At 38.4% G+C, this 26608-nt stretch overlaps 2 protein-coding genes across 2 annotated transcripts in view; both read left to right on the forward strand.

The window, feature by feature from the left end:
• LOC107558147 (collectin-12-like) overlaps positions 1–7955 on the forward strand; it is a 21889-nt gene extending 13934 nt beyond the window's left edge. The window contains exons 4-9 of the mRNA XM_016241774.1: positions 529–1572; positions 2261–2752; positions 4384–4520; positions 4672–4781; positions 7069–7211; positions 7330–7955. Coding sequence (XP_016097260.1) covers positions 529–1572; positions 2261–2752; positions 4384–4520; positions 4672–4781; positions 7069–7211; positions 7330–7349 — 1946 coding nt within the window. The 3' untranslated portion in view covers positions 7350–7955. The remainder of the gene's footprint in view (positions 1–528; positions 1573–2260; positions 2753–4383; positions 4521–4671; positions 4782–7068; positions 7212–7329) is intronic.
• Positions 7956–9016: 1061 nt separating this feature from the next.
• Positions 9017–20069, forward strand: LOC107556673 (signal transducing adapter molecule 1-like). The gene is made up of 14 exons (XM_016239840.1): positions 9017–9277; positions 12149–12233; positions 12325–12400; positions 12479–12574; positions 12659–12805; positions 13496–13586; positions 13703–13904; positions 14254–14348; positions 15503–15591; positions 15823–15910; positions 15993–16047; positions 16232–16385; positions 17561–17694; positions 18443–20069. The coding sequence occupies exons 1-14, from the start codon at positions 9238–9240 to the stop codon at positions 18648–18650; spliced, it is 1560 nt and encodes a 519-aa protein (XP_016095326.1). The 5' UTR covers positions 9017–9237; the 3' UTR covers positions 18651–20069.
• Positions 20070–26608: the final 6539 nt, after the last annotated feature.

The raw sequence follows: 26608 nt of genomic DNA on the forward strand, positions 1-26608 counted from the left end.
TCTTTTTTGGAGGCATTACGTCAAAAAGGATGATGATGATACAACTGCCCTATTATCATAATGAAGATAAAAGTTAATTACTTTATTAACTATGTTTATTATCTTCAATAACAGAATGAAAATGTTGAAAATAAAACCTTATGTAGTTTAGTATAATCTTATTTATTTATTTAAAAACTTCACTGTTTATATTTGAAAAACCTTTATCTGGAAAAGCCATAATTTTGGACCTTTTTATGACACTTTTTAATAAATATAGTAAAATTACACATGACTTTCCAAAAACTTTTTATATACATTTTATACATTAAAAATATATTAATATATTGTATTGGGTAAATTATTTAAATTGTTTTAATTCAAGTTGTAAGGAAAATAAAACTTTTTACTTGATTACAAGTCAGTAAATATGAGCCATTAAATTAAATGAATCATTAAATATGTATAATGAACACTCTTATACATCATTAACTCAGCTGCTCTAAATCCTTTTTTTTCACATAATAAACTTCTAAATTTGATGTGAAGATGGTCAAACGGGAGAGAAGTCAGAGAATGCCACCAGTGAACTCCTCTCATTCAAGTTGGAAATTCAGACCTTGCAGAAGCAGCTCAGTGACGTTGCTGTGAAGGCTTCTAACAACAGAGCTGTTCTCAATGAGCTACGGCTAGCTGGCGAGGACATGCAGAGTGGACATCACTCACTGCGAGATCTGTTGGAGAGCAATGCCAATGTCATTAGCAAAGTAAACCATACCTTAAACTCATACAGCGGCCTGATTGACGGACTAAAGACGGACACAGTGCGGCTCCAGATGGATCTTCATTTGCAGACGAGCGAACAGGGCCGAAACACCCACAGCATCAGCACTCTGAACTTCACCCAGACCCAGCAAAGGAACCTCATCAGCTCCCTCCAGAGGTCGGTGGAGGACACTAGCCAGGCTGTCCAGAAGCTTAAGAATGACTATCAGAGCCTTCAGCAGGTGGCTAGGCAGACGAAAGCAGATGCTGACTGGCTGAGGGAGAAGGTTCAGAACCTTCAGGCCTTAGCTGCTAACAATTCTGTGCTGACTCGCTCTAACAGTGACGCTCTGGAGGATGTGACCTCTCAGTTGAACTCGGTCTCAGAGCAGGTGCAGAATGCCTCGGCCATCGCCGACAGCCACGACCAGAGCCTGCGTGAGCTCATGGACCAGCAGCGAGACCACGACAATGCCACCTCCCTGAAGTTTGATGCACTAGAGGTACGTCTTGACCATAACGAGATGGAAATGGACCGCATAACAGGGAATGTAAGCTTCGCCACGCAACTGCTTGGAGTGATCAGTGTGGACCTGAATGGTCTTCGCAGCTGTTCCGAGACGTTGGCCCGGCACTCGGACCTGCTGCTGGGGCTGAACAGCAGTGTGGCAGAAACTAGAGCCGACAACACAGAGCTCAAAACCCAGCAGGAAGAACTCACCGCCAGGCTCGACAAAGAGGTCAGCAGCCTCTCCATAGTCATGGAGGAAATGAAACTGGTCGACAGCAAACACTCGCAGCTCATCACGAATTTCACTATCCTTCAGGGTAAGATGTCAGGCTAGGCCTCTATTGATTAAAATGGATTGATTACAAACACTTAATTAGAAAGATTCTGTTTTGTTATACACAACTTAATCATTCCTATTTTATATTTGAATTCATATTTATAGTAAGTAGTGTTATTTTAGTATTATTTATATACTGTTTTAGTTTTTATTTATTTCCAGCTAATTTTAGTTTTCAACTTAATCTATATAACTTATTTATATAATAATAACATACAATAGCTTAATAAGTTTATATAATAACTTAACTTGTTTCAATTAGTTGCACAGGAAACATTTTTATTTTTTGTTTAGAAATTATTATTTTTTGTTCATTTTAAGTTTTTCAATTAGTGTTTATATTTCAGCTTTAATGCAATTAATATTTAGTAACTGAATTGAATAACTGAATAATAATACTAAATTAATAAAGTATTTAAAAATTAATACAAATTAATAAAGTGTTTTCAAATATTATTTAATGTTTTTTTAATTATTTAAAATTCTGATATTTGCAGCTACAGTATAATATGCAATCAAAACATGGCTGTGTGAGTGCCGTCAGACTGAATCAATGAGTGATCTCCTTGAAAAGTCTACATTTATAAAAGTAAACACATTGTACATATGGAAATATGTGCTTTTAGACAATTAGAGTGAAAATTAATTTCTTTGTTTCATCATTTCAGGTCCTCCTGGTCCCAGAGGTCCTCGGGGAGACAAAGGGTCCCAGGGGCTGCCTGGCAAAGCTGGCCAGAAAGGAGAAAATGGTGAAAAAGGAGCACCTGGTGTTGCTGGGTCTAAAGGAGAAAGGGGACCAATGGGGCCTCCTGGTGTACCAGGGATGAAAGGGCCACCTGGATCAAGAGGAAGCCCTGGGCCAAAGGGTTCTCGAGGATCAGGGGGCAGGGCGGGGCCGTCGGGAGATAAAGGTGACCCTGGTATACCTGGTTTGCCCGGAAGAGATGGTCAGCCAGGTCCTCAAGGGCCGCAAGGGCCACAAGGACTCAGAGGGCCAGCTGGGCCTGCAGGACTGGAAGGACCCCGTGGGCCCGTTGGCCCCATTGGCCCACCTGGACCTCCTGGATTACCAGGACTTCCTGCACCAGTAGTTGTGCCCCCGGTAAATCCACAAGGCTTTGTCAACCGCCAGGTAGCGCCACCCCCTACAAGTACACCAGGTACTAGCTTTTCTTGTACTCACTGTCACTGTTTACATACACTTAATACAGGCCATTTATTAGATATTAGAGTTTATACAGAATAAATCATTTTGTTTTGATGTAATATGGATATCAAGAGTATGTGAGCGGAGCGGAGCGTGGAGTGGAGCGGTGTGATTTTGAATGGAGCGAGGAGCAGTTTTTTTAAAAGTCGGAGCGTCGTGGTTTTCATTCGCTCCAAGAGCGCTCCACCACCGCTCCATCACGAGTACAATTCATGCCAACGGCCCGTAATATAACTGCACATTTAGCAAGAATCACGTTAAACATATTTAGCTAGCTTGATAGAGAAGGATCACTCAAATCAGAAAGAATGTGAAGGCTATGTTGATGGCAATGGACATAGTGGGAAGCTATAGGGTAGGTATTAAGGAATTTGTTTGTTTCCTCTAGATACTGAATATTTTCAGGTGAAATCATGATTTAAACAGGTACAACACTTATTCATGCGCAATCGCTCTCTCAATAATGCATTCAAACAAATGTAATCTTATACAGTGCTACTTCATCTGGATCCGATTTCGAATGAGCAGAAATCAGCCTACTTTTTAATGCTGACAACCAGGTTATTAGCTTGTCATGTGGTAGGAAAAAAGTTTGCACACTAGTGTTCCAATAATCCACTTTGAAATGCTTCTGTCATTTAATTTCTTTTATTTTTTTCTTTTAATATACATTATGAACATAACTGTGATATTTCAAACACACTGAAATACTTTAGCCGCGGAGCGGTGTTTCTGATATCAGTGAGCGAGGAGTGGAGCGGGAGCGGGAAATGGGGAACCCGGAGTGGAGCTGGAGCGGAGTGATTATTAAATGCTCGGAGCGCGGAGGGGAAACAATAATAGAGCTCCACTCCGCTCACATACTCTGATGGATATGTTGTTTTATATCAAATAAGGATCTCAAAATATTTGACATTTGAGAACAGTTCATACAGTTGTTAAAAGTTGTCAAAATTCCTATTAGGGAAATTTGAATTAGGGCAGATGTGGCCTAATGGTTAGAAAATCGGCCTTGTAACCCAAAGGTCACAGGTTTGAGTCTCAGTACCGGCAGGGATTGTTGGTGGGAGAAGTCTTCCACTCTCAATACCAAGACTGAGGTGAGACCTTTGAGCAAGGCACCGATCCCACAACTGCTTCCTGGTCACTGCAGCAAAAACGGCTACCCACTGCTCCGGATGTGTGTGTGTGTGTGTGTGTGTGTGTGTGTGTGTGTGTGTGTGTGTGTGTGTGTGTGTCACTACTTACTGCTGTGTGTGTGCGCACTTGGATGGGTTATATGCAGAACACAAATTCCGAGTATAAGACACCGTACTTGGCTACATGTCAATTTCACTTTCACTTTTTTACTTTTATGTATAACTGATGTTACTTTAAAAAAAATTATTATGTAGGGACAGTACAAAAATATGATTTCTGCACAAAACATGATATCACTAATTACAGCACAGTTTGCATCTTCATACCAATTTCCTTACAACTTGAAGACTTGAGTAGTATAAAAACCAGTCTTTTGTGTAAGTGCTACTTTCAAGCACAAGTGAAGATGTGATAATATTTTAATGTTTTCTTTTTTTATCTAAGGGTGTCCACCTCAGTGGAAGAGCTTCAGAGACAAATGTTTCTACTTCTCATCAGAGACTTTGAACTTTGATGAAACGAAGGAAAGATGCAGCAACAAGAGTTCAACTATGCTGATTATCAATGATGAAGATGAGCAGGTAAATCCTGGATACTATTCACGAATATGTAATATGTCTTAACCAGAATTAACTGTATTAAAACAGCTCACAGTGTTAGAACTCTTGAGTTTTAGACCTAACATTAATCTATAAATATATTACACAATGCCTACTTTATTATCTGTCACAGCTATGGATAAAGAAGCAGATTTCTGGAAAGGGCTACTTCTGGCTGGGCCTCACTGACAGTGTTGAGGAAAACATCTGGAGATGGGTGGACGGGAGCCTGCCCAACTATTCGTGAGTGAATATCTGAAATAAAATACTAATGAACTCTATTATTGTTACTCCAGTTTGTATATAATACAGTGGGTATAGAAAAGAATCAACCCCTTTAAAATAATCACATTTTGTTGCTTTGCAGCCTGAAATGAAGACGGACGCAGTTTATGTTTTATCCAGCTGTATCATCCATGTAACATCCAAGTGAAAGATATAACAGAAACATGTCAGACATTTTTTTTTAATCAAAAACCACAATCACTGAGTTGGAAAAATGATCACCCTCTGCCCCCCTTCTAAAAATGACTTGTAAACTCAGTCAGGCGTAGCTAATCATCTTCTCAATGGCACACAAAGCCATTTGACTTTCAACTATGATCAGCTGTGGTCATTTTGAGTAGCTCAGCATGAAAAGAGCTTTCCTGGAGCGTTTCAGTCCTTGGTAGTGCAACTGAAGCAAACAATCAACTATGGGTGGCAAGTTACTGTTAAAAGATCTCTGGAATAAAGCTGTGGACAGTAGTGATGGGAAGTTCGGCTCTTTTGGCTCGGCTCACTTACAAGAGCCGGCTCTTAAGGCTCCTAAATGGCTCTTTATTTAGTATCACTGGGATCCTTCTATTTTAGCCTAATTTAGCAGTTGTTAATGGTTTGTGTGTTGGTAAGCATTTTTTTAATTCAGTGTTTTCATAATTATTTTTATGCAATTTTTTTTTTTTTTTATAATACTGTTATTTTACATTTTAATAAAACTTGAATTGAACAATTGAACACAGAACCACAGCAAACAAATAAAGGCAAAAGTCTTAACATTAAGACACTTTAGTCTTTAGTACAGGTTGGCATTCAGAAATATCAGATGCCTCAGCTTGGATGTGCTGATGCGATTTATCCTCTCTGTGATTATTCATCCTGTTTTTGAGAAGACTCACTCTGAGGGGACCGATGTTGCAACAATGCAGTGTATTCCTACCATTACCTTAACCAACGCGCTTGCATTTAAATCCGGCTCCCCCGTCTCTCTGTGTACCTGGCCTGTACCACTATACTTGCTGTCTTCGGCGCGTGTGTCCCCATTCCTCCTTTCACATAATGGTATGATCCTAGTCTGTCCTCCCATGCGATTAGCCGCATGTGTATTTTCTTTTCTTTTTTGCAACGAAAAAATGCATAAAAATAAGGCTTTTTATGAAAACACTAAATTAACTAAAATGTCCCTGATCAGAATGTCACTCCAAACCAGATGAAAGAGCCAGGAGGAAACTGGTCAGAGGCCTACAGCAACCCTGAAGCAGCTGCAGGAATTTATGACAGAGTGGTCATTGTGTGCATGTGTCAACAATATCACAGAATTCTCCACAAATGTGGCTTGTATGGGAGGGTTGCAAGAAAAAAAGCCACTCCTCAAGAAAGGCCACATGCAGTCACAACTGAGCTTTGCCAAAACACACCTTGAAGATTCTGAGGCAGATGAGACTAAAATTTAATTATTTGGCCTTAACACCAAACGATATGTCTGGCCGAAATCCAATACAGCTCACCATCCAAATAACAGCATTCCTCCAGTAAAGCATGGAGGTGGTGAAATCCTGTTATGGGGGTGTTTCTCTGCAGCAGGGACTGGAGCACTTGTCAAGATAGAAGAAAAAATGTATTTGATGGATACCATCAATTGCTGGAGGAAAATCTGCTACCCTCTTCCAGAAAGTTGTCAGTGGGAGGAAGGTTTACCTTCCAACATGACAATGACCCAAAGCACACAGCAAAACTGACCACACAGTGGTTGAAGGAGAAAAAGGTGAATATCCTTGCATGGCCTAGTCAGAGCCCAGACTTAAACCCCATTGAAAATCTGTGGAATAACCTGAAGACTGCAGTCCACAAACGCTCACCATCAAGTTGATCTGAACTTAAGCAGTTCTGCAAAGAAGAGTGGGCAAATATTGCAAAGTCTAGATGTGAAGTTAGTAGAGATGGAGACATATCCCAACAGACTAAAGGCTGTAAAGCAAAAGGTGGTTCAACAAAATACTGACATGTTTGTATTATCTTTCACTTGGATGCTATAATTTGCACTGAGTAAATACAGCTGGATAAAACAAAAACTGTGTCCGTCTTCTTTTCAGGCTGCAAAGCAACAAAGCGTGATTATTTTAAAGGGGTGATTCTTTTCTATACCCACTGTACATAATGTGTATCCAGTATAACATTTGTTCCATTATCTTGAGGATCCTCAGTAATATAATGAAGAAATGGCAGTGTGAGGAAACATTACCCATTAGTCTTGTCTAATTTTAATTGAAAGGAAATGGAAACCTGGACAGCCTGATAACTGGAGCCATGGTCACGAGGCTGGGGAGGACTGTGCAGGGTTAATACATGAGGGCAGTTGGAATGACTTTTTCTGCACAGAACGCATTGGTTTCATTTGTGAACGAACTAATGAATGTAAGTTGCGATTCTTGTTTCTTGCATATATTTTTAGCTTTTTTTTGTTGAAAAGTGTTATCTGCTTGGTGTGCTCGAGTTCATATAATTTATTGAGGTGTTTCTCCATTATTCACAGCCAAAGTTCCAGTTTTATAGCACCTGTTGTGAATGAACAGAAAATATTGGATAAGACAATCACAAAGACAGTTCAGATGACTCCTGTCACAGTATCCTCTCACACAGCATGAACGATCGCTTTGCCCAGAGTTCCGCATGTGTGACGGACACAAAAGCAAATGTCATCGACAATCACGAACGATTCAAGACTGCAAACTATACAATACACTGATCACCAGTCATGTTAATGTTTAGATCAATGAAAAGCTGTAATGTATTGTAATCATGTGATTGTAAATACCTGTTTTACCTGTGTCATTAACAAAGCTGATGCCACATTACTCCAGTGCAATACAATGAAGCTTTGTAGCTGCTTTAATTAAAATAAAGCTTTTAACAGCCAATCGTAAAGCTACAATTAATATGTTGATAGGTTGTAATGACTATACTCCAAAATTTGTTCACACCAGAGTTTTACTACTTACGTCTTGGACATCATTGATGTGATTTTATGAATACATCTTTAAAGCTTTGAATTTTTCAAATATTTGATTATGCAGTAGCTATGTATAAAATAGTTGTGTATTTTAATACATGTACATGTACTGTATGTAGTCATCATCAAAGACCATGTTTTTATCTGAAATAAAATATAGTTGGTATTTTTCAATATGCTTTATGTTGACATTTTTGTTATTCTTTTGATAAATGTTTTATTGAGGAATGTCCTACTTGTAATGCAGTAACAGTTTCAGCTGCTTTGTTAAGAATGACTTGCCAGTGTATATTTGTCTGTCTATATACACATTTTGTGCCTGTTTATATTCACTTTTATATATATATATATATATATACAGTACTTTTTGAAAACATGATTTTTGAATGTTTAAAAAAAAGTATCTTATGCTCACTAAGGCTGCATTTATTTGATCAAAAATACAGTTAAAAAACAGCAATATTGTGAAATAGTATTACAATGTGAAATAACTTTTCTATTCAAATATATTTTAAAATGTAATTTATTCCTTTGATGCAAAGCTGAATGTTCAGCATCATTACTCCTCTTCAGTGTCATACGATCCTTGAGAAATCATTCTAATATGCTGATTCCGTGCTCAATTATTATTGGTGCTTAGTTATTAATCATGTTCTTATTATTATCAAAGATAAAAACAGTTTTTGCGACATGCTTAATATTTTGTAGAAACATTTATTACAAATAGAAATCTTTTGTAACATTCCAAATGTTTTTTTACTTTTGCTCAGTCTAATGGCAGTAATTTCTATTAAAAGCACACACACACATACCCCATGTGAATATATTATGGTTTCTGCATAAATATTAAGCAGCACAACTGTTTTCAACATTGATAAAAAATGAAATAAAAATGTTTCTTGAGAATGATTTCTGAAGGATCATGATGTGACACCGAAGACTAAAGTAGAAGATGCTATTGCCATCACAGGAATAAATGACAGTTTAAGTATAGTAAATACAATACATATTATAAATATATTACAAATACACTCATATAAATTGATATCATCTGGTGACTGCCGAGTCAGAGTACCATGTGATTAAGTCATATGATTCATCAGCTGTATTTTCCCTAACTTTCACAAAGTCATCATTTACACTATCCTTGTAACAGATTCCTGTGTCAAATAACAAACATCTCGTTCACATCGCGCTCATATTTATTTGGATGTGCCCAGCTGTTTGTGTGTTTCAACACCAGCAATAACTGTTGTTACCCAGAATGCACCGATGTAGGGCTGCGAGTACTAAGTGACTGAGGAGGGGATCCCATCAGCAACACTAAGTGTAGTTTCTATTTTATTATGTTTATTAATTCACGTTTAACCAAGTGCTGACAGGGACACGAAGAGGATCAAGCTTAGATTTCGTTGCGTGTATATCTCGGCCATGCCTCTCTTCACGTCAAATCCCTTTGATCAAGATGTTGGTAAGTTTGAGATGTCATGCAGTTAGCAGGCGAGCTAACGGGAGCTCATCTGTGTCTATTGTTGTTCAAGGCAACCCACCGGCTTTTTGTTTCTATTCGATATCACTCTAACTATTTGTGCGAATTTCGCAATAGCATTCCAGTGATTAAATAATTCCCACTAGTGGTTTTACCCTGAAAGTATTAACGTAGGCATGAATGACAACAGTTTCACAGCTAGACAGCTTAACGTGTTATTAGCCTGATGGCTAGCCAAGTTTGTAGCTGAAGAAGCTGTGGCTGGCGGCTAGCGAGCAGAATTCTAATTTTCTCTACTTGTATGACACTGACAGTGCACTGTTGAGTAAAAACAGACGCTTTGCAGTTCACTTCAGATGATTTGAGCTGTATCACTCTTAATGGTTTAATTCATCTGAAGCGTTCGCGCACGAGCTAACGGTTCATACGGTGACGCTGCAAATGTCTCCAGCTTCAAGTTCTCCTTTTCTGTATTTTTAGCCGTGTTTGTTTTGCTGACTGGTGTTGTTCCAACTGCATGACTGGATTCATTATAATATCCTATTATTAAGATTATGGCGTTGTGTATGTTATTGTTGTATTATGAGCCTGCTGGTAATAGTTTTAATGGGGCAATCATTAAAAGAGCGCAGCCTGCGGTTATAATATAAATGCACGCACTTTTGGAAGTGGATGAAATTTAGCTTAAGGCTAGGTTGCACATTCACGTATGAGTCGATCTGAGTGTGTTCAGACGTTGCAGATGAAATCATTGTGATGTGGGGAGCGTCAGATTTTGGCAGTGACTGCTGGTGTGATGTACAGTAACGTTAGCTGCAGATGTCATTGTTTGAGCTGGTCTGATGGCATAGACGCATTTTCTGTGTAGAATTGGTCTCCTAGCCAGTTTTGTTTATTGTAAATGTTGTTGGGGTGTTTCTGTAACAGATCACAGATACTGAACAAGGCCAATGTGTGTTTGTTTTGGTTAACCCCTGTGTCTGTTTGACAGCTTGCTGGATTGACTAACAGAATCTCACAACAGATGTAGGTCACTGGTTAACCTTCTGTAAACAGGCTTATTGCTTTCTATAAGTGTCGTAAAATTAACTTCTTTTTATTAAGAGGAAATATTTGCTGCCTGGGCTGGAATTGATTTTCATGGGACTTTAAACAATTATGACTATTAATTTTAAAGTCAAATCTACATCAAATAGAAAAGTTGTTGTAAATAGAGATGCATAACAAAATATTTTGACACAGTTAATATGAAAAAATTAACAGGCGTCTGCTTAAAGCCACATTCTTAAATCTAATGTAAAAGCATACAGGTGCATCTCAATAAATTAGAATGTCGTGGTAAAGTTAATTTATTTCAGTAATTCAACTCAAATTGTCGGGGCAGTAAGATTTAACATTTATTTTTTTTTTGTAAAATGCTTTTATTCAGCAAGTATGTATTAAATTGATGGATGCACTTATGTTACTAAAGATTTCGATTTCAAATAAATGCTGTTCTATTGAACTTTCAATTCATAAAAGAATCCAGAAAAAAAAATCACAGTTTCCACAAAAATATTAAGCAGCACAACTTTCAGCATAATAAGAAATGTTTCTTGAGCACAAAATCTAATTTCTTGGTGTATTTTTACTGTCATTTTGATAAATGCATAAATGCTGCCTTGAAATGCATAAGAGACGTGAAAAAAAAGCTAAAATCTTACAGACTCCAACCTTTTAAACGGTAGTGTATACATAGAGATAGGCCTATATCTGATTTTTTTGTTGCCTTCACATTTTAAATATCTGGGCTATTTTTGTCCCTTTCAGTGGCATTTTTTTCTCAAGCACTGGCTAGTTCCTGATTCTGGTTTCTGTGATGAGGTGTAACAGAACCTGTGGCCTTTCACAGATAGGCCTACTATAGGGTTGTGACGGTGGGGAAATTTTCCCACCGGTTAATCGACGTGTGATAACACCGGTAATACCGGTATCACCGCGGGGGCGGGGCGTTCCCGCTTTTCCTCGCTTTCCTTGGCTTTTAAATAGCTTGTAAAAGCAGCGTGCGCATTTTACCTTCACTTTTGAAGTAACGGCAGTTAGGCGTCAGTTGCTTGAATGCAACAACAAAATACAACGTCAAACTCACTTTAGCCTATATATAAAACATAGAACTTTTATTAACAAAACTAATACAAATACACCATGCTATAGGGCAAGCTATTCTTAATATAAAATAACAAATAATTTGCAAAAAGTTTAATAGGTATACAAAACTGGAAATGAGTAAACATGTATAATATATAACCAAATAAATAAGAAACGTAGAACGTTTATTAGCAAAACGAATGTAAAATAAAATAAATAAATGACAGTTTAAATAAAGTAAAAATCAGCAAACATTGTGGAACCAATTAAATAAGAAACGAATGTTTAAAAAAATCTTCCAAAATCACCTTAGATAAACGGCAAAAGTCAACAGGCTTTTCAAAACCCAAAATACTGCCAAACAGGCGCTTTTGCATTTCGTTTAGAAACTAAATCACTCGCGATCGTCTTGTCTGTCTCCCCCCACTCTTCTTGTCAGTCAGCTCGACTCACTCTCCTCACTGGAGAAATTAAATCTGATCTGTGATGCGACTGTCGTTCGGCACGCTGCATTGAGCAGCCGCGTTCAGTTTTTAACTGTAGTGTCTGTTGTTCTTTTACTGAACTAAATGATTTTTATTACTATAAAAAAATCACCGTCAACACTGTCTATCGCGGCAAGCCTAAGGCCTACACATTCATTAATTTGCATGTTGAATCTGTGGAAATCACAGGAAACATTTATCATTATGAGGGATAAAAATTTGAGTTACTATTCTTTTGCAGAGAAAGCGACAAGTGAGATGAACACAGCTGAGGACTGGGGCCTCATTTTGGACATTTGTGACAAGATTGGACAGTTTCGCACTGGGTTAGTGAACGAGCATGCAGGATGTTTTTGAGAGTGTCTTTTAGATGAATGGGTGTTTAACAGGTTAAATGTTATTGCTTGTCTTGTGAAGGCCTAAAGAATGTCTGCGGTCTGTAATGAGAAGAGTGAATCACAAGGATCCGCATGTTGCCATGCAAGCATTGACGGTATGGCAAATGTTTCTTAATGCTTTCTAGGCCATTAATGAGCTGTTGAGAATAAAATGAGTGCTTTCTCTTCCTTAGCTACTGGGTGCGTGTGTGTCAAACTGTGGAAAAATATTCCATTTAGAGGTCTGCTCCAGGGAATTTGCTAGTGAAGTTAGCAATGTGCTAAATAAGGTACATGTTTCCTTTTGTTTGTAGCAATGCTTCAGTTGTTTAGTCCAGCAGCAAAAGACTGATGCTTTGTCTTTTCTTCCCAAGGGTCATCCAAAAGTGTGTGAGAAGCTGAAGGCTCTGATGGTGGAATGGGCTGAGGATTTCCGTAATGACCCCCAGCTCAGCCTCATATCGGCCATGATCAAGAACCTCAGAGAACAGGGCGTCATCTTCCCTGCCGTGGGCTCTCAGGTGAGCAGCCCAGTCCAGCTCCACACTCACACACACACACAAACATATAGACCCTACCGTTCAAAGGTTTGGGGTCCGTATGATATATATTTAAATTTTTTTAGTTGATACTTTTATTCAGCAAAGATGTATTAAATTGATCAAAAGTGCCATTTATAAGGTTATAAAATATATTTATATGTCAAATAATTGCTGTTCTTTTGAACTTTCTACTCATAAAAGTAGCTTTATCACAGGAATAATTTACATAATAAAATAATAATATTAAATATGTTAAATATATTAAAATAGAAAACCGTTTTTTTTTAATATAATATTTCATACAATTTTTGATTAAATGCTTTGTAAGCATATGGCTTATGTCAAAAACATTTTTTTTAAATCTTGCTGACCCCTAACTGTAAATGTATACAGCTATAAAATGTTGTATTTTTTGTATTTAGAAATAAACTTGGCTGTTATTCTTATAAATTTATTTTCATTCTCTTTTTTTCCCCCTTTCCTTTTCCTTTTCTTTTTGTTTCCTTTTTTCCATTATATTATATGCAGACAGTGTATAATATATTGAGTGTTGAATGTTAACTTGTGTTGTTTTGTCATGTCAGACGTTGTGTGAATGAGTTTTAAAGAGAAAATATGTGTATGTTTATGAATGTTTAAGTAATGAGATGTTCAACTTTATTGGTTCAGGCAGCAGAACAAGCTAAAGCCAGTCCTGCATTAGTAGCTAAAGACCCTGCAACATCAACAAACAAGAAAGAAGAAGAAGACATTGCTAAAGGTGGCCACAAATCCATAATGCTGAGGTCTGCGATGAATTGCATTGAAGAAAGAGAGGTAATCTCTCTGTCTCTCTCTCTCTCTCTCTCTCGCTCTCGCTCTCTCTCCCTTTCTCAGCGATCGAACTGTCTCTGAAGGACCAGCGGCAACAGCAGCAGCCTCAGGTCTCTCTGTCTGGCCTCTACCCGAGCACCAGCAGCCTCCTCACATCTCACAAGGCTGAAGGCAGAAAGGTCAGGGCCATCTATGACTTTGAGGCAGCCGAGGACAATGAGCTCACCTTTAAATCAGGCGAGATCATCACCATCCTGGATGACAGGTTAATCTGGTTCCGTTCATTAATGGTCACGAAGAATTGCACTCACAGGCTGTGTTTGAAATCATTGCCTTCATATGAAATTCACTACACATTTTTTTTGTCATTTTCATTCTGTTTGGAAGGCTTGTTTCCACTTTGGTCAGTTTAATCAATTCAGCTAATTTTGGTTGCTAAGCTACAAGCACATGACTATGAAACCGAAGTAGTGTTTCAAAGTAGAGGTGGTTAGTAGGCATTCAGCACTCTGTAGAGACTGAGTGAATGATTCCAAGCACAGTCAAAGAGTAAATTTTTTTTTTTTTTTTTTTAATTAGTCGGCGGTGGCTTAAGCATCTGTTCTCTATCATAGTGACCCTAACTGGTGGAAGGGTGAGACGTATCAGGGTGTTGGGCTTTTTCCCTCAAACTTTGTGACGGCAGACCTGACAGCAGAGCCTGAGATGAGTAAGTAAAGCTGTCACATCTACTCTTTTCCAGGCAACAGTTTGTAGCCCTTGCAGTCTCTTCCTGTTTCACAATATTTTCTAATAGTTTCAAGTTTTTTTTGTTTTGGAGAAAATTAATACTTTTATTCAGCAAGGGTGCATTAAGTTGATCAAAATAAATGCTGTAAAAGAAAATGTCTAGTCCTCAAAAAATCCTGACAATAATGTATCATGGTTTACACAAAAACATTAGCAGCACAACTGTTTTCATACTTGGTAATAATAAGAAATGCGACTTGAGCAGCAAATCGGCATACTGGAATGATTTCTGAAGGATCATGCAACACTGAAGACTGGAGTAATGACTGATGAAAATTTTTAGCTTTGCCATCACAGGAATACACTTGAAAATATATTAAAATAGATTTATATATTACATTTAATAAAATGTATGCATTTAGCAGACGCTTTTATCCAAAGCGACTTGCAGTGCATTCAGGCTATAATTTTTTTTTTTTTATCAGTATGTGTGTTCCCTGGGAATTGAACCCACAACTTTTGTGCTGCTAACGCAATGCTCTACCACTAAGCCACAGGAACCAGATTTATTAAAAAAAAATATTATTATTGTAAATTTGAATAACTTTTCACTATATTACTGTATTTTTATCAAATAAATGTAGCCTTGCTGAGCATAAGAGACTGTCAGAAAAAATATATATTTTGATCCCAAACTTTTGAATGGTGTATATTACTCATTCACTATTTCAGTACAATGAAAAACATACATCGGAGGCCACACATCAGAGACCACTGGGGATTTTTTTTCAAATACTGCATGAACTCTGCAAGTTTGGGTAAAACCTGCTGATCATGTTCTCTAGCATGATTGGAGAACGATGCAAAGAGCATTTTGAGCTTCTCTGGAAGAACATTTGACTATCTGTACAAAGGAATTCACATGATCAATGTCACAAAATGCTTGCTTTAAAAAACAGAATCTTCCAAATGTCCATTTTTGTTTATTTCCAGGTTGAAATTATTTTTGATTCCACATTTTCAATGTGGTCTCAGACTTTTGGGCCCTGGTGTGCATTGTCACAACATCTTTTTGGATGTCTGTTCTCTGCTTATTACATTACACTGCCATCTTTAATATTTCTCCTTCCTTAGTGAAAACCGAGAAGAAGACCGTGCAGTTCAGTGAAGACGTCCAGGTAGAGACGATTGAACCGGAGCCAGAGCCTGTCTACATTGATGAGGTGAGGCTGCATATTTCTCACAGTATTTGGCACTGTATTGCTTTGATTGATTTGCCTCATACACACCCCTTACTACTACAAAGCACATTAAATTGCACAGTGAAATGAATGATCCACTATTCACCATTTCCCTTCAAAGACATCAGATGCTCTCGGTCGAGAACTGTGTTAAAATAAGTTGTAGCAGCTCTCATGCAGTCTAGTTTGTAATGTCTTTGCAATGTTCTGCAGGAGAAAATGGACCAGCTGCTTCAGATGATCCAGAGTGCAGACCCAACAGACGACCAGTCAGACACCTGTGAACTCCTGCAGCTGGAGGGTGAGTCTAAAACCGTATCCGTTGGTTCTGTGTTGTAGAGATTGATTCGTTGATTCATAGTTGTTCCTCCTCTCCCAATTAGCTGCTTGCAACCAGATGGGTCCTCTCATTGATCAGAAGTTGGAGGACATTGACAGGTATCCAAAAAGTCCCATCTAAAAACTAATTTAATGTAAAATCCATCCTTCCATGTCTAGCAAAGCCTGTTAACAAACCTCCAATAATTTGTGATTTCAATAGTGAATGAAATCCAATGAGACGAATGCACACGTCATTCCCCATAGATCTCACATGTAATAAATCTGCCATGTTTGTTTTCAGAAAACACTCAGAGCTGTCCGATCTGAACGTGAAGGTCATGGAAGCGCTGTCTCTCTATGCTAAGCTAATGAATGAAGACCCAGTATATGCTATGTATGCCAAACTACAGAGCCAGCAATACTACATGCAGCAGACCCCAAACGCTGCCCAACAGGTGAGTCTGTCAAATGATCAAAGTGTATATGTTGTTAGTTTGCTAGTGTGATTTAAATTGTTATGATGGCTATTTGTGGTTGATTGTTTTGGCAGTGGTATATTATGGCGCTTTTCCACTGCGTGGTACGACTCGGCTCAGTACGGTACGACACGGCTCGGTTTGCATTTCCACTGCAGTTCAGTACCGCTTTAGAGTGGGCGGGATTATTCACGTGTCGTTTATAGTTGCGCCGCCTCTACTGCCGTGACTCCTGAAAAACTTTTTCATTCTGCCTCGCCCCATCAAGCTCTCGCTGGATCCGCTCCTCTGGTATCAACGAGAGGAACGTCTGTATTTCCTCAACAGACAGCGAAACAGCCACGTTTTGGTTGTTAAAAAAGATGCGCTCGTTCAAAACAGTTGCGTTTGATCTTTCGCTGGCTGTGCTGATTTAAATCTAGTTCAGTAAAGTTCAGTGACGCAGGTAGTGACGATTCTCTCCGGCCAATCCGTGATCAGCAGAGTTTACACGTCACGGTTTGGTAACGGTACGGTTCACTTGGAACCTCAACCGAGGTGGTACTAAAAAAAGTGCGCGCATGCGCAACATCCTATAGGTTCTGTACTGGAATTAGTCAAGTAGTTCACCTGGTTCGAGTCATCGGGTTTTTCGAGTCATTCGTTCATCACGTGACAGCCCCATAAGCTTACCCTATGCAGTCTGAGCCGGAAAGAGAATTGATTAGTTCATCTCGAGTCTTCGGGTTTGAGTCGTTCATTCATCACGTGACAGCCCCATAAGCTTACCCTATGCAGTCTGAGCCGGAAAGAGAATTGATTAGTTCATCTCGAGTCTTCGGGTTTGAGTCGTTCATTCATCACGTGACAGCCTCATAAGCCCAAACCCGAAGACTTGTCAGATAAGCGGTGGTGAGCTAATCATAGACTGAAGACCCAGGTAAACAATGAATTAATCTTTTCTGTTTCTTATAGCAGTTTTGTATTGTTTGTAGTGTGATCAACGTTTGCGTAAGTAGTAGACATATTAGGGAAGTAACACGTAACATTTTAATTATATTTTGCTAAAATGAACGAAAAAGATCGTTCATTTTGCTGAACGAGACTCAAAGGTCCGAGTCGGTAAAATGATCCGAGCTTCCCATCACTAGTATGTTTCTGTGTTTTATTTCCAGGTGTACCCGGGTCAGTCCACTGGAGGGCAGTATGCAATGGGCAGCGCAGCAGTCCCGGGATACAACGTTCCAATGGAGCAGCTCTCTGCAATGAACCAAACAGGAACACCAATGGCTGGACAGCCAGCTCCCAGGTAATCACAATTTATTATATTTCACAAATAAAACAATTTCAGTATATTTAAAAAATATTATTTTTACTATTTAAAAAAAAAAAAAAAACGATAAGCTGTATAAATTATTTAATTAACATAATAATTTATTCTAAGCCATTCATTAGTTCAATTCATTGATGATAATAATGATGATTTAAAAAATAATAATAATAATAGATAAAACATAAGTTGTATCAATACTTTAATAATGATATTATTGTTATTAATAATAAATCAAACAAGTTATATCAATTCCTTAATCATTATTAATGTTGTTATTAAAGAAAAAGCCATTTCAATGCATTAATAATAATAATTATTATTATTTTGTATGTAAGGTCAAATATTTGATCATTTGTTTTTATTACTTTATTATTACATTTTAAATAAAATAAAAATAAAAAGCTGTATCAGTTCATTAAAAAATAACTATTGATGTTGTTATTATTAAATAAAAATTAAAAGCTTTATCGATGACATTTTATATAAATGGATAAAATATGTAGTAATTTGTTGTTAATAAACAAGCTTATTTAGTGTACAGTAATACAAAATAAGCTGTATCAATGCATTAATAATAATAATAATTATTATTATTATTATTGATTATGCATGGAGGGTGATCATATATGTTAATAATATGGTTATTATATTTGTATAATTATATAAAATGTTTTTATTTTTTCAATTTGAATTTTTTTTTTTTAAATGTCCCCCTTTTTCTCAGTGATGTCCATATGCACATGGGCCAGCCTCCAGTCTACAGCCCGACTCCTGGCAGCATGCCTCCAGCTGATGTCCAGTCCTACCAGACCCCAGCCGGCGTTCCAGTGGCCATGAGCCAGACCCCCGGCTACACCGTGCCCTCCACCCAGAGCCTCCCTGCTACTGCAGACAACCAACAGACCCATTATCTTGAGAAAGCCCTCTTATAGGACCCCTAGAGACTCATACAGACACACACACATACGGTCATAAATGAACATTCAGCTCACACAAAGTTATCTCCTAGATTGTCTTCTCCTCCTTTTCTTTAAGACACTAAAAACAAACACTATTTCTGACAGGACAGGATGTGCCGATTGTTGACTACTAACCGGTGGTGTTCTCACAGAGCGGTTCTGTTTGATCTTATACTTTTTTGGTCCCTTTTATAAGAAAATTTTGTTGAAGGTGATGAGGAATGCTAAGTTATATGGTTTATTTGGCAGTGTCATTACAGTAATAATTAACTGGATGTTTCTTACAGGAAAACACGCAAAGAAAGCATGCTTGTGTTGTACATACATTTCCGTATCAATGTAGGTTCTGATAGTCCAGTGTTTGTCACAACAGGTCCTGAAGGGGAGGTTACGTCATAATTTTAATTTCTCATCACTAGTGTGTGTGTTTGTGCATGAGAGAGAGTGTTCAGACCCTCAGAAGTCATCTCACCTCTCCTCCAGAACCATGAAACAAAACACTGCCATTGTCTTGACAGTGACCTATCACCCCAATGTCTTTAAGCTCAGTTTTCAGTGTTAAGAAGATCAAATGTTTTTTAGTGAATTTTATTTATATTTTGATTGTTGTTTTGCTGTTTTAATTGACAGTACTTTAATAGAAGGATGTAATATTCTGCCTGTGTGCAGATGTGTATATACGACAGCTCACTTCTGTCTTTAGAGCATAACGTTCAAAGCAGTTGCTTCTTCTGTAGAAAGGGCACATGGGAAGTTGAGGAGTAATGCTACTCCACATAATGCACTTTTAATTTACCCTTTTCATTACCCTCATTTCAGATGTGTCCATTTAAATTATACGTTTCCTCTGCTCTGAATGGCATTAACCCTGCACTCGAACCCTTCCCTTTTTTCCATAACCGTTTAAAAATAAGCGACAGAAATACTCCATGCAACTTGTCTTGGATTTTTTTCCAAACTATCCGTATCCCCTGGGAATGAATGATCATGTGTAAATGAACTGTAGCGTGTGGAATGATTGAACTAACCTCTTAATTTTCATAAGTCCTGGCAACGGTAGAGACTGACACTAAAGAGAGCAGACTTCATTTTTTGAATCTCCTTCTCTAAACTAAGGCAGTACCCCACATCTCTGTCTCTTTGTAGCTCCAGTGTTATCAGAGTTTTTGTGGATATTTCATAGAGAACATTCTGGGAAATTGGGACCACGGGCCAGTTCTAATGTAACACCTTAGCATTTGCACATGGAGATGATTATCCTTACGTCAGCCTTATCCACAGGGAAAATGACTGTTTTTGGTGTATCAGTTCTATGTACCCCGTTAGTTTGTATGTACTATTTTAATCATCTTAATTATTAGTATTCACAATAAAACTAGGCCAGATGTACAGTACACGTTGTGTCTCATGTTTATGTGTCACTAGTGTGTTTTTGGCTCACAGGTAGAGAGGTGGAGGTGTTTTAGTTGGATTATTGGTGGCTTACTGGTTAAGGCTCTTTACTTGTAGTGCAAAAGTTACAGGTTTGGACCTGTTGAGCTAGTCAGTTTATAATATTCCTTGCAATTAAGTGTGTTATATATTACTATATTTGTATAAGTATATTATTATATTAAGAAATAAATTATTCTTGATCATCAAATCAGCATATTAGAATAATTTCTGAATGATCATGTGATACTGAAGAAAATTTGGCTTTGTCATAAGAGGAATAAATTGCATTTTAAAATACAATAAAATGGAAAACTATTTAAATTGTAATAATATTTTGCAATATTACTGGTTTAATGTGTTTTTAATCAAATAAATGCAGCCTTGGTGACCATAAGAGACTTTCAAAAGTTAAATAAAAATTAAAAACTAAATAAAAGTTACCGACTCCTAACTTTTGAATGGTAGTGTACATCTCGTAATTTGTTAGGGGGAAAATAAATAAATAAACCTGTTAATTTAGTAAATCTATCTTGTTTTAAGGAAGTTTAAAAAGTCTTATTAAAAACGTACAAAAATAAAAAAAAAGTTAAATAAAAATTAAAAACTAAATAAAAGTTACCGACTCCTAACTTTTGAATGGTAGTGTACATCTCGTAATTTGTTAGGGGGAAAATAAATAAATAAACCTGTTAATTTAGTAAATCTATCTTGTTTTAAGGAAGTTTAAAAAGTCTTATTAAAAACGTACTGAATTAAGAATTTTGCTGCAATTCTTTTGTAGTGCAGATTACAAGCCTCTTCAGAATACTATTAGGCATGAAAAATAAAATTACTTTGTCCTGTTTTGCGCTAAGAACATGTTTTTGATGTGGATACATTGCAGTGCACATTATGACTGTAATGTTTCAGTTTGCTACTGGGATTTTTTGCTCCCATAACTCCATAAAAAGAGAATTGTGACTGCTTCATTACTGTGGCAATAAAAGAGCTCTTGTAAGAATGCAGTGTACAGAGTCCAGAGCGTTCAGTCATTCAGTGCTGTGAGAGATTCACTGGATGCATTCAGTGACGGCTTACTCATAGAGGGATCTACTGAGAACTCATACTGTCAAGATGCTGTCTGGGAAGACTGTCAAACTCATCCTTTATGAGCTTCTGCAGTTCGCATGTCTCTGTATTTCTGTGTTTGCAGTAATGGAGCGCTTTGCTTCTGTCATTCGTTTTGTGAAGTTTAGTGCCACTGCATATTGGCTGGTAGTGGCGGCCTCTGTGGCCTATGTGGCGTCTGTAACCCTGTTTGTGTGGGTTCCTTTGAAATACTTCATCCTCAGGATGCAGCGGTTCTCAGAAGTGACCAACTGGTGAGTACTAAACTGTTTTCCATGCTGCCACTGATTTACAATGGTAGTTGATCCATGAACTCTTATTATTCAACATTAAAATTTTTGTTTGAATTTTCATATTAGTGAAATTGCATGACTTGTGACTGGTCACTGTAAATGTACACCATTCAGAATCACCCTTTTGCCTTTACTGGTTCACTGTAAATAGTTCTGTGGTGTAGCATTGATTTTTTAAACATTCAATAGTCATTAAAACAAATAACTATAGAAGAACAACATGGGAAAATACTGAAAAACTTTCAGATTAATTACAGTGGGGCAAAAAAGTATTTAGTCAGCCACCAATTGTGCAAGTTCTCCCACTTAAAAAGATGAGAGAGGCCTGTAATTTTCATCATAGGTATACCTCAAATATGAGAGACAAAATGAGAAAAAAAAAATCCAGAAAATCACATTGTAGGATTTTTAAAGAATTAATTGGTAAATTCCTCGGTGAAATAAGTATTTGGTCACCTACAAACAAGCAAGATTTCTGGCTCTCACAGACCTGTAACTTCTTCTTTAAGAGGCTCCTCTGTCCTCCACTCGTTACCTGTATTAATGATGTCACTAATGTGATGTCTAGAAATTTAATCATCCACTAACTATAATTCGAGTTGCATTATAAGCCCATTTGATTACATTTTCCTTCTAATATGAAAAGTATGAAATTATGCTCTTTATTTCTTAGTTTGTGATTCTAATCGTGTTCTACAATGAAAACGCACATTTCTTCTGCAGGAGACCTGTTACACTTGCATACGTGATCCTCAGCACTTTACCATGCTTTGCTATCATCATAGCCAGCTCAAAGGTAATGCATTATTCCATCTCACTGGGAAACTACCATATGACTGAGCATTTCATGATTATTAAAATCCTTCTTCTTAAGATCAACATAATGATTTCAATGGGTTAATCAAAGCATCAGTAGATTGGTGGTTTCCAGGCACCTAGAGAATAATTTGGAACTTAAAAAAGGTTCTTAATAGCATCACAATGTACATTTTGATTGTGTATCCATTGGAATGGAATACATCATATACTGATCATCTGTAATCTTACTTTCAGAATGAAGTCTGTAATAAAAAAAACGGAGAACTTGCACAATTGGTGGCTGACTAAATACTTTTTTCCCCCACTGTACATATTTATTGAAAATATATATTGTTATAATACTGGTCAAATGTTTGGAATAATTAGGAAATAATGTTTTTGAAAGAAGTCTCTTATGCTGACTAAAGCTGCATTTATTTGAGTAAAAATAAAGTAAAAGCGGTAATATTGTTACATATTATTACAATTTATGATAACTGTTTTTCTATTTTAATATATATTTTAAATGTAATTTATCACTTTGATGGTAAACCTGAATATTAAGCAGTCATTACTCCAGTTTTCAATGTCACATGGTTCTTGAGAAATCATTCTAATATGCTAATTTTATGGTATTTTTTATCAAATAAATGCAGCCTTGGTGAGAATAAGAGACTCTCTTCAAAAACATTTAAAAAATCTTAATTATTCCAAACTTTTGACCAGTAGTGTAAAAGCGGTTTGTGTTAATATTTTGAGTATATTATTACATGTATTAAGGCATTGTTCAAAACAACAATGTTTTGTTGTTTTTCTATGCATCACAATTAATGTATGTTTTAATTGTGCCAAATGTCATGTTTTCAAATTTGTAAACTATAACAATTCATTAAGAACATCTGATACTGCACACATTTATTGTTGGATTTTATTTCAGCATGCAAGTGCCGCTACAGTTGATATTGACTTAAGGTAATGCGAGTTAATCTTATACCAGAACATGTCCTGATGATAATGTAAAAACTGATTGCTTTTTATAAAAAGCCTGACCAGTAATACTTTGATTCAACTCTGATGCATATTATGAGACATAGCTGTTGAATTTCCATGATGTTCAGAAATCCCCTTGCATCAAATCTCATAAATGTTGCTGCTTGCTATATTTCCATCTATCATTTTTTTCCATTATACATGGTCACACTTGTTGTCAGTGTCAGACTCTGTGCCATGTCTCCTGTTGTGTTTTCCTTCCCCACGTGCTCCATGTTGATTATGCCCATATTTGTTTTTTCCTGTTCCTGTCCCTATTTAGTTCTATCAGTTCCAGCTGTGTTTAATTAATTGTCTCGTTTGCCTCCTTTTACTTAAGCCCTGTGTGTCCCTGTCTCTAGCGTCCGCTGTTATATGTCATTTTGTGTTATCAGTGATTCCCGTGTTCCTGTGTTTCCAGCTTTGTGTTCATTAAAGACTTTGGATTTTGCTTTACTCCTCGTCTCCTAGCTCCTTCGTTCCCGTGCACCCAGTGTGAATCGTGACTGAACAGCAGACCAAAACAGTAAGCGGCACTCCCTTCTCCCGTGTTTTTGTTTTCGTTTTGAATAGTCTTTTGTTTTTCAGTTTTTCTCCCCACGGTATGAGGACCGCCCTGTTGTCAAGCTCGGCCCATAAGCCCGCTCCTGAGTCAGGCCCGCCAGCCGCCCCAGAGCTCGCTCCTGTGTCGGCTCCAGCCCCAGAGCTTGCTCTAGTGAGGGCTCTTGTCCCCGAGTCTAGCCCAGTGAGGGCTCCTGTTCCCGAGTTTAGCCCAAGGAGGGCTCTTGTTCCCGAGTTTAGCCCAAGGAGGGCTCTTGTTCCCGAGTTTAGCCCAAGGAGGGCTCTTGTTCCCGAGTTTAGCCCAAGGAGGGCTCTTGTTCCCGAGTTTAGCCCAAGGAGAGCTCCAGTCCCTGAATCCAGTCCAGAGTGCACGCCTGTGGCCACGCCTCGAGAGTGCCCACCAGTGCCCGCTCCTCCAGAACGCCCTCAGGACCCCATTCCTGCCAAGATGCTTGTCAAGATGCCTGTAAATCTCTCCAAGTATTTTTTTTGGGGGGGGGGTAGTAGGGCTTCATCCGTAGAGACTGGGGCCACGGCCTCCTGGACTTTCTGATCCGCCATGGCCTCCTGGACTGTCTGATCCACCATGGCCTCCTGGACTGTCTGATCCGCCATGGCCTCCTGAGTTTCCTACTCTGCCATGGCCTCCTGGACTGCCTGCTCCGCCATGGCTCCCTGAGCTGCCTGATCCACCATGGCGCCCCGAATGGGTACCGCTCTGGAGGCCTGCCGTCCCGTGTCTGTCCTGAGGGACACTGCAGAGCGCCCACCCCCCCTCCCCGTTGGATGTTGTGTGGCGCGAGGACGCGCCTTCCGGGAGGGGGGAGTAATGTCAGACTCTGTGCCCTGTCTCGTGTTGTGTTTTCCTCCCCCATGTGCTCCATGTTGATTATGCCCATATTTGTTTTTTCCTGTTCCTGTCCCTATTTAGTTCTATCAGTTCCAGCTGTGTTTAATTATCTCGTTTGCCTCCTTTTACTTAAGCCCTGTGTGTCCCTGTCTCTAGCGTCCGCTGTTATATGTCATTTTGTGTTATCAGTGATTCCCGTGTTCCTGTGTTCTCAGCTTTGTCTTCATTAAAGACTTCAGATTTTGCTTTACTCCTCGCTCCTTCGTTCCCGTGCTCCCAGTGTGAATCGTGACAGTCAGATACCATGTAATGTGTTTGTAACCTTGAGGGCAATAACCGTGTGAGGTGTGACAGAGCCTTCCGGGAGGGGGGAGTAATGTCAGACTCTGTGCCCTGTCTCGTGTTGTGTTTTCCTCCCCCATGTGCTCCATGTTGATTATGCCCATATTTGTTTTTTCCTGTTCCTGTCCCTATTTAGTTCTATCAGTTCCAGCTGTGTTTAATTATCTCGTTTGCCTCCTTTTACTTAAGCCCTGTGTGTCCCTGTCTCTAGCGTCCGCTGTTATATGTCATTTTGTGTTATCAGTGATTCCCGTGTTCCTGTGTTCTCAGCTTTGTCTTCATTAAAGACTTCAGATTTTGCTTTACTCCTCGCTCCTTCGTTCCCGTGCTCCCAGTGTGAATCGTGACAGTCAGATACCATGTAATGTGTTTGTAACCTTGAGGGCAATAACCGTGTGAGGTGTGACAGAGCTCATACAGACATATCTGATAGGTCAGTTCACATTTTAATATATTTATATTTATACTTACCAGTTACCCAACAGCTAACTAAATAACAGGTTTTTACTTGATTTCTATTAAACGTCCAAAAATCTTAAGTGTATGACCAAGGTGTTGCTTTATGTGATCTCTTTTATACGAATTTGATATGATTTTTTTTCTGAAATCCCAAGGGTAAGTATTCAAGGAGAATCCTCTGAATTTGATAGCTTTCTTTCTCTGTCTAATGCTTATTTCAAGCCTATTTTCTCAGCTCAGAATTATTCTCATCTAACCAATGAGGAATAATTTATTCCCTCAAAAGGAGATGTTAAAAACCCATTTCTGAGTGTGACTGAATTGTTCGCCTCAGTTTGCCTCCCACGGATTTCAGATGGATTTCAGAATAGAGCTTAATTTTAATTCATTCCGTTTAAACTTGACAGTCAGCATGTGAACAGATGCTGCAAATGAAACTGCATGAGCTCTCACTCGCCTCCTCAGCAGGGGACAACAGAGGGAAAGGAGACAGCAAGGACAGACACTCAGATAGAGTACATAGATAAAGAAGAGGAGTGGACTGATAAAACCTGTGATACATAAAAGGGGCTGAGATTCCATGAGAGGAAGAAGAAAGTGCATTTGAATTCAGCCTGTGTTTCTCCTGCATTACGAGCTCCACTAAGTGCTCTAGCATGCAGTGTAGCAACAGGGAGTGAGAGAAAACCGCAAACTACAGCAACGAGGAGGTAACGCAGGTAATTAGGAGCATACCTGGTGACATAGAGGGGAAAAAGAGACAGAAAGAGCCTGAATCCACAGGGGAGGGAGGCAGGCAGGGAGGAGTCGTGGAGGTAGAGAAAAGCAGAAACCGGGGAGGAAAGACAGCAGACGGTGGACTCCAGCCTCCTCTGCCTGTGTGGACTGGAGACAAGGCAACTCAGACGCGGCTCACATCTGCATTCTGATTGGCCGAGGTGGGTGGGGACAAGCTGACGCAGAGAAAGTCAGGCAGGAAAATTACATTTACACCGTGTATCAATTTTAAACTCTGAGCCTGTGTCTGTCTTTGAAAAAAGGGGTGCGGTGGGAGAAGG

This window comes from Sinocyclocheilus grahami, unplaced genomic scaffold, assembly GCF_001515645.1.
Source record: "Sinocyclocheilus grahami isolate Dianchi unplaced genomic scaffold, SAMN03320097.WGS_v1.1 scaffold21.1, whole genome shotgun sequence".
NCBI lineage: Eukaryota > Metazoa > Chordata > Actinopteri > Cypriniformes > Cyprinidae > Sinocyclocheilus > Sinocyclocheilus grahami.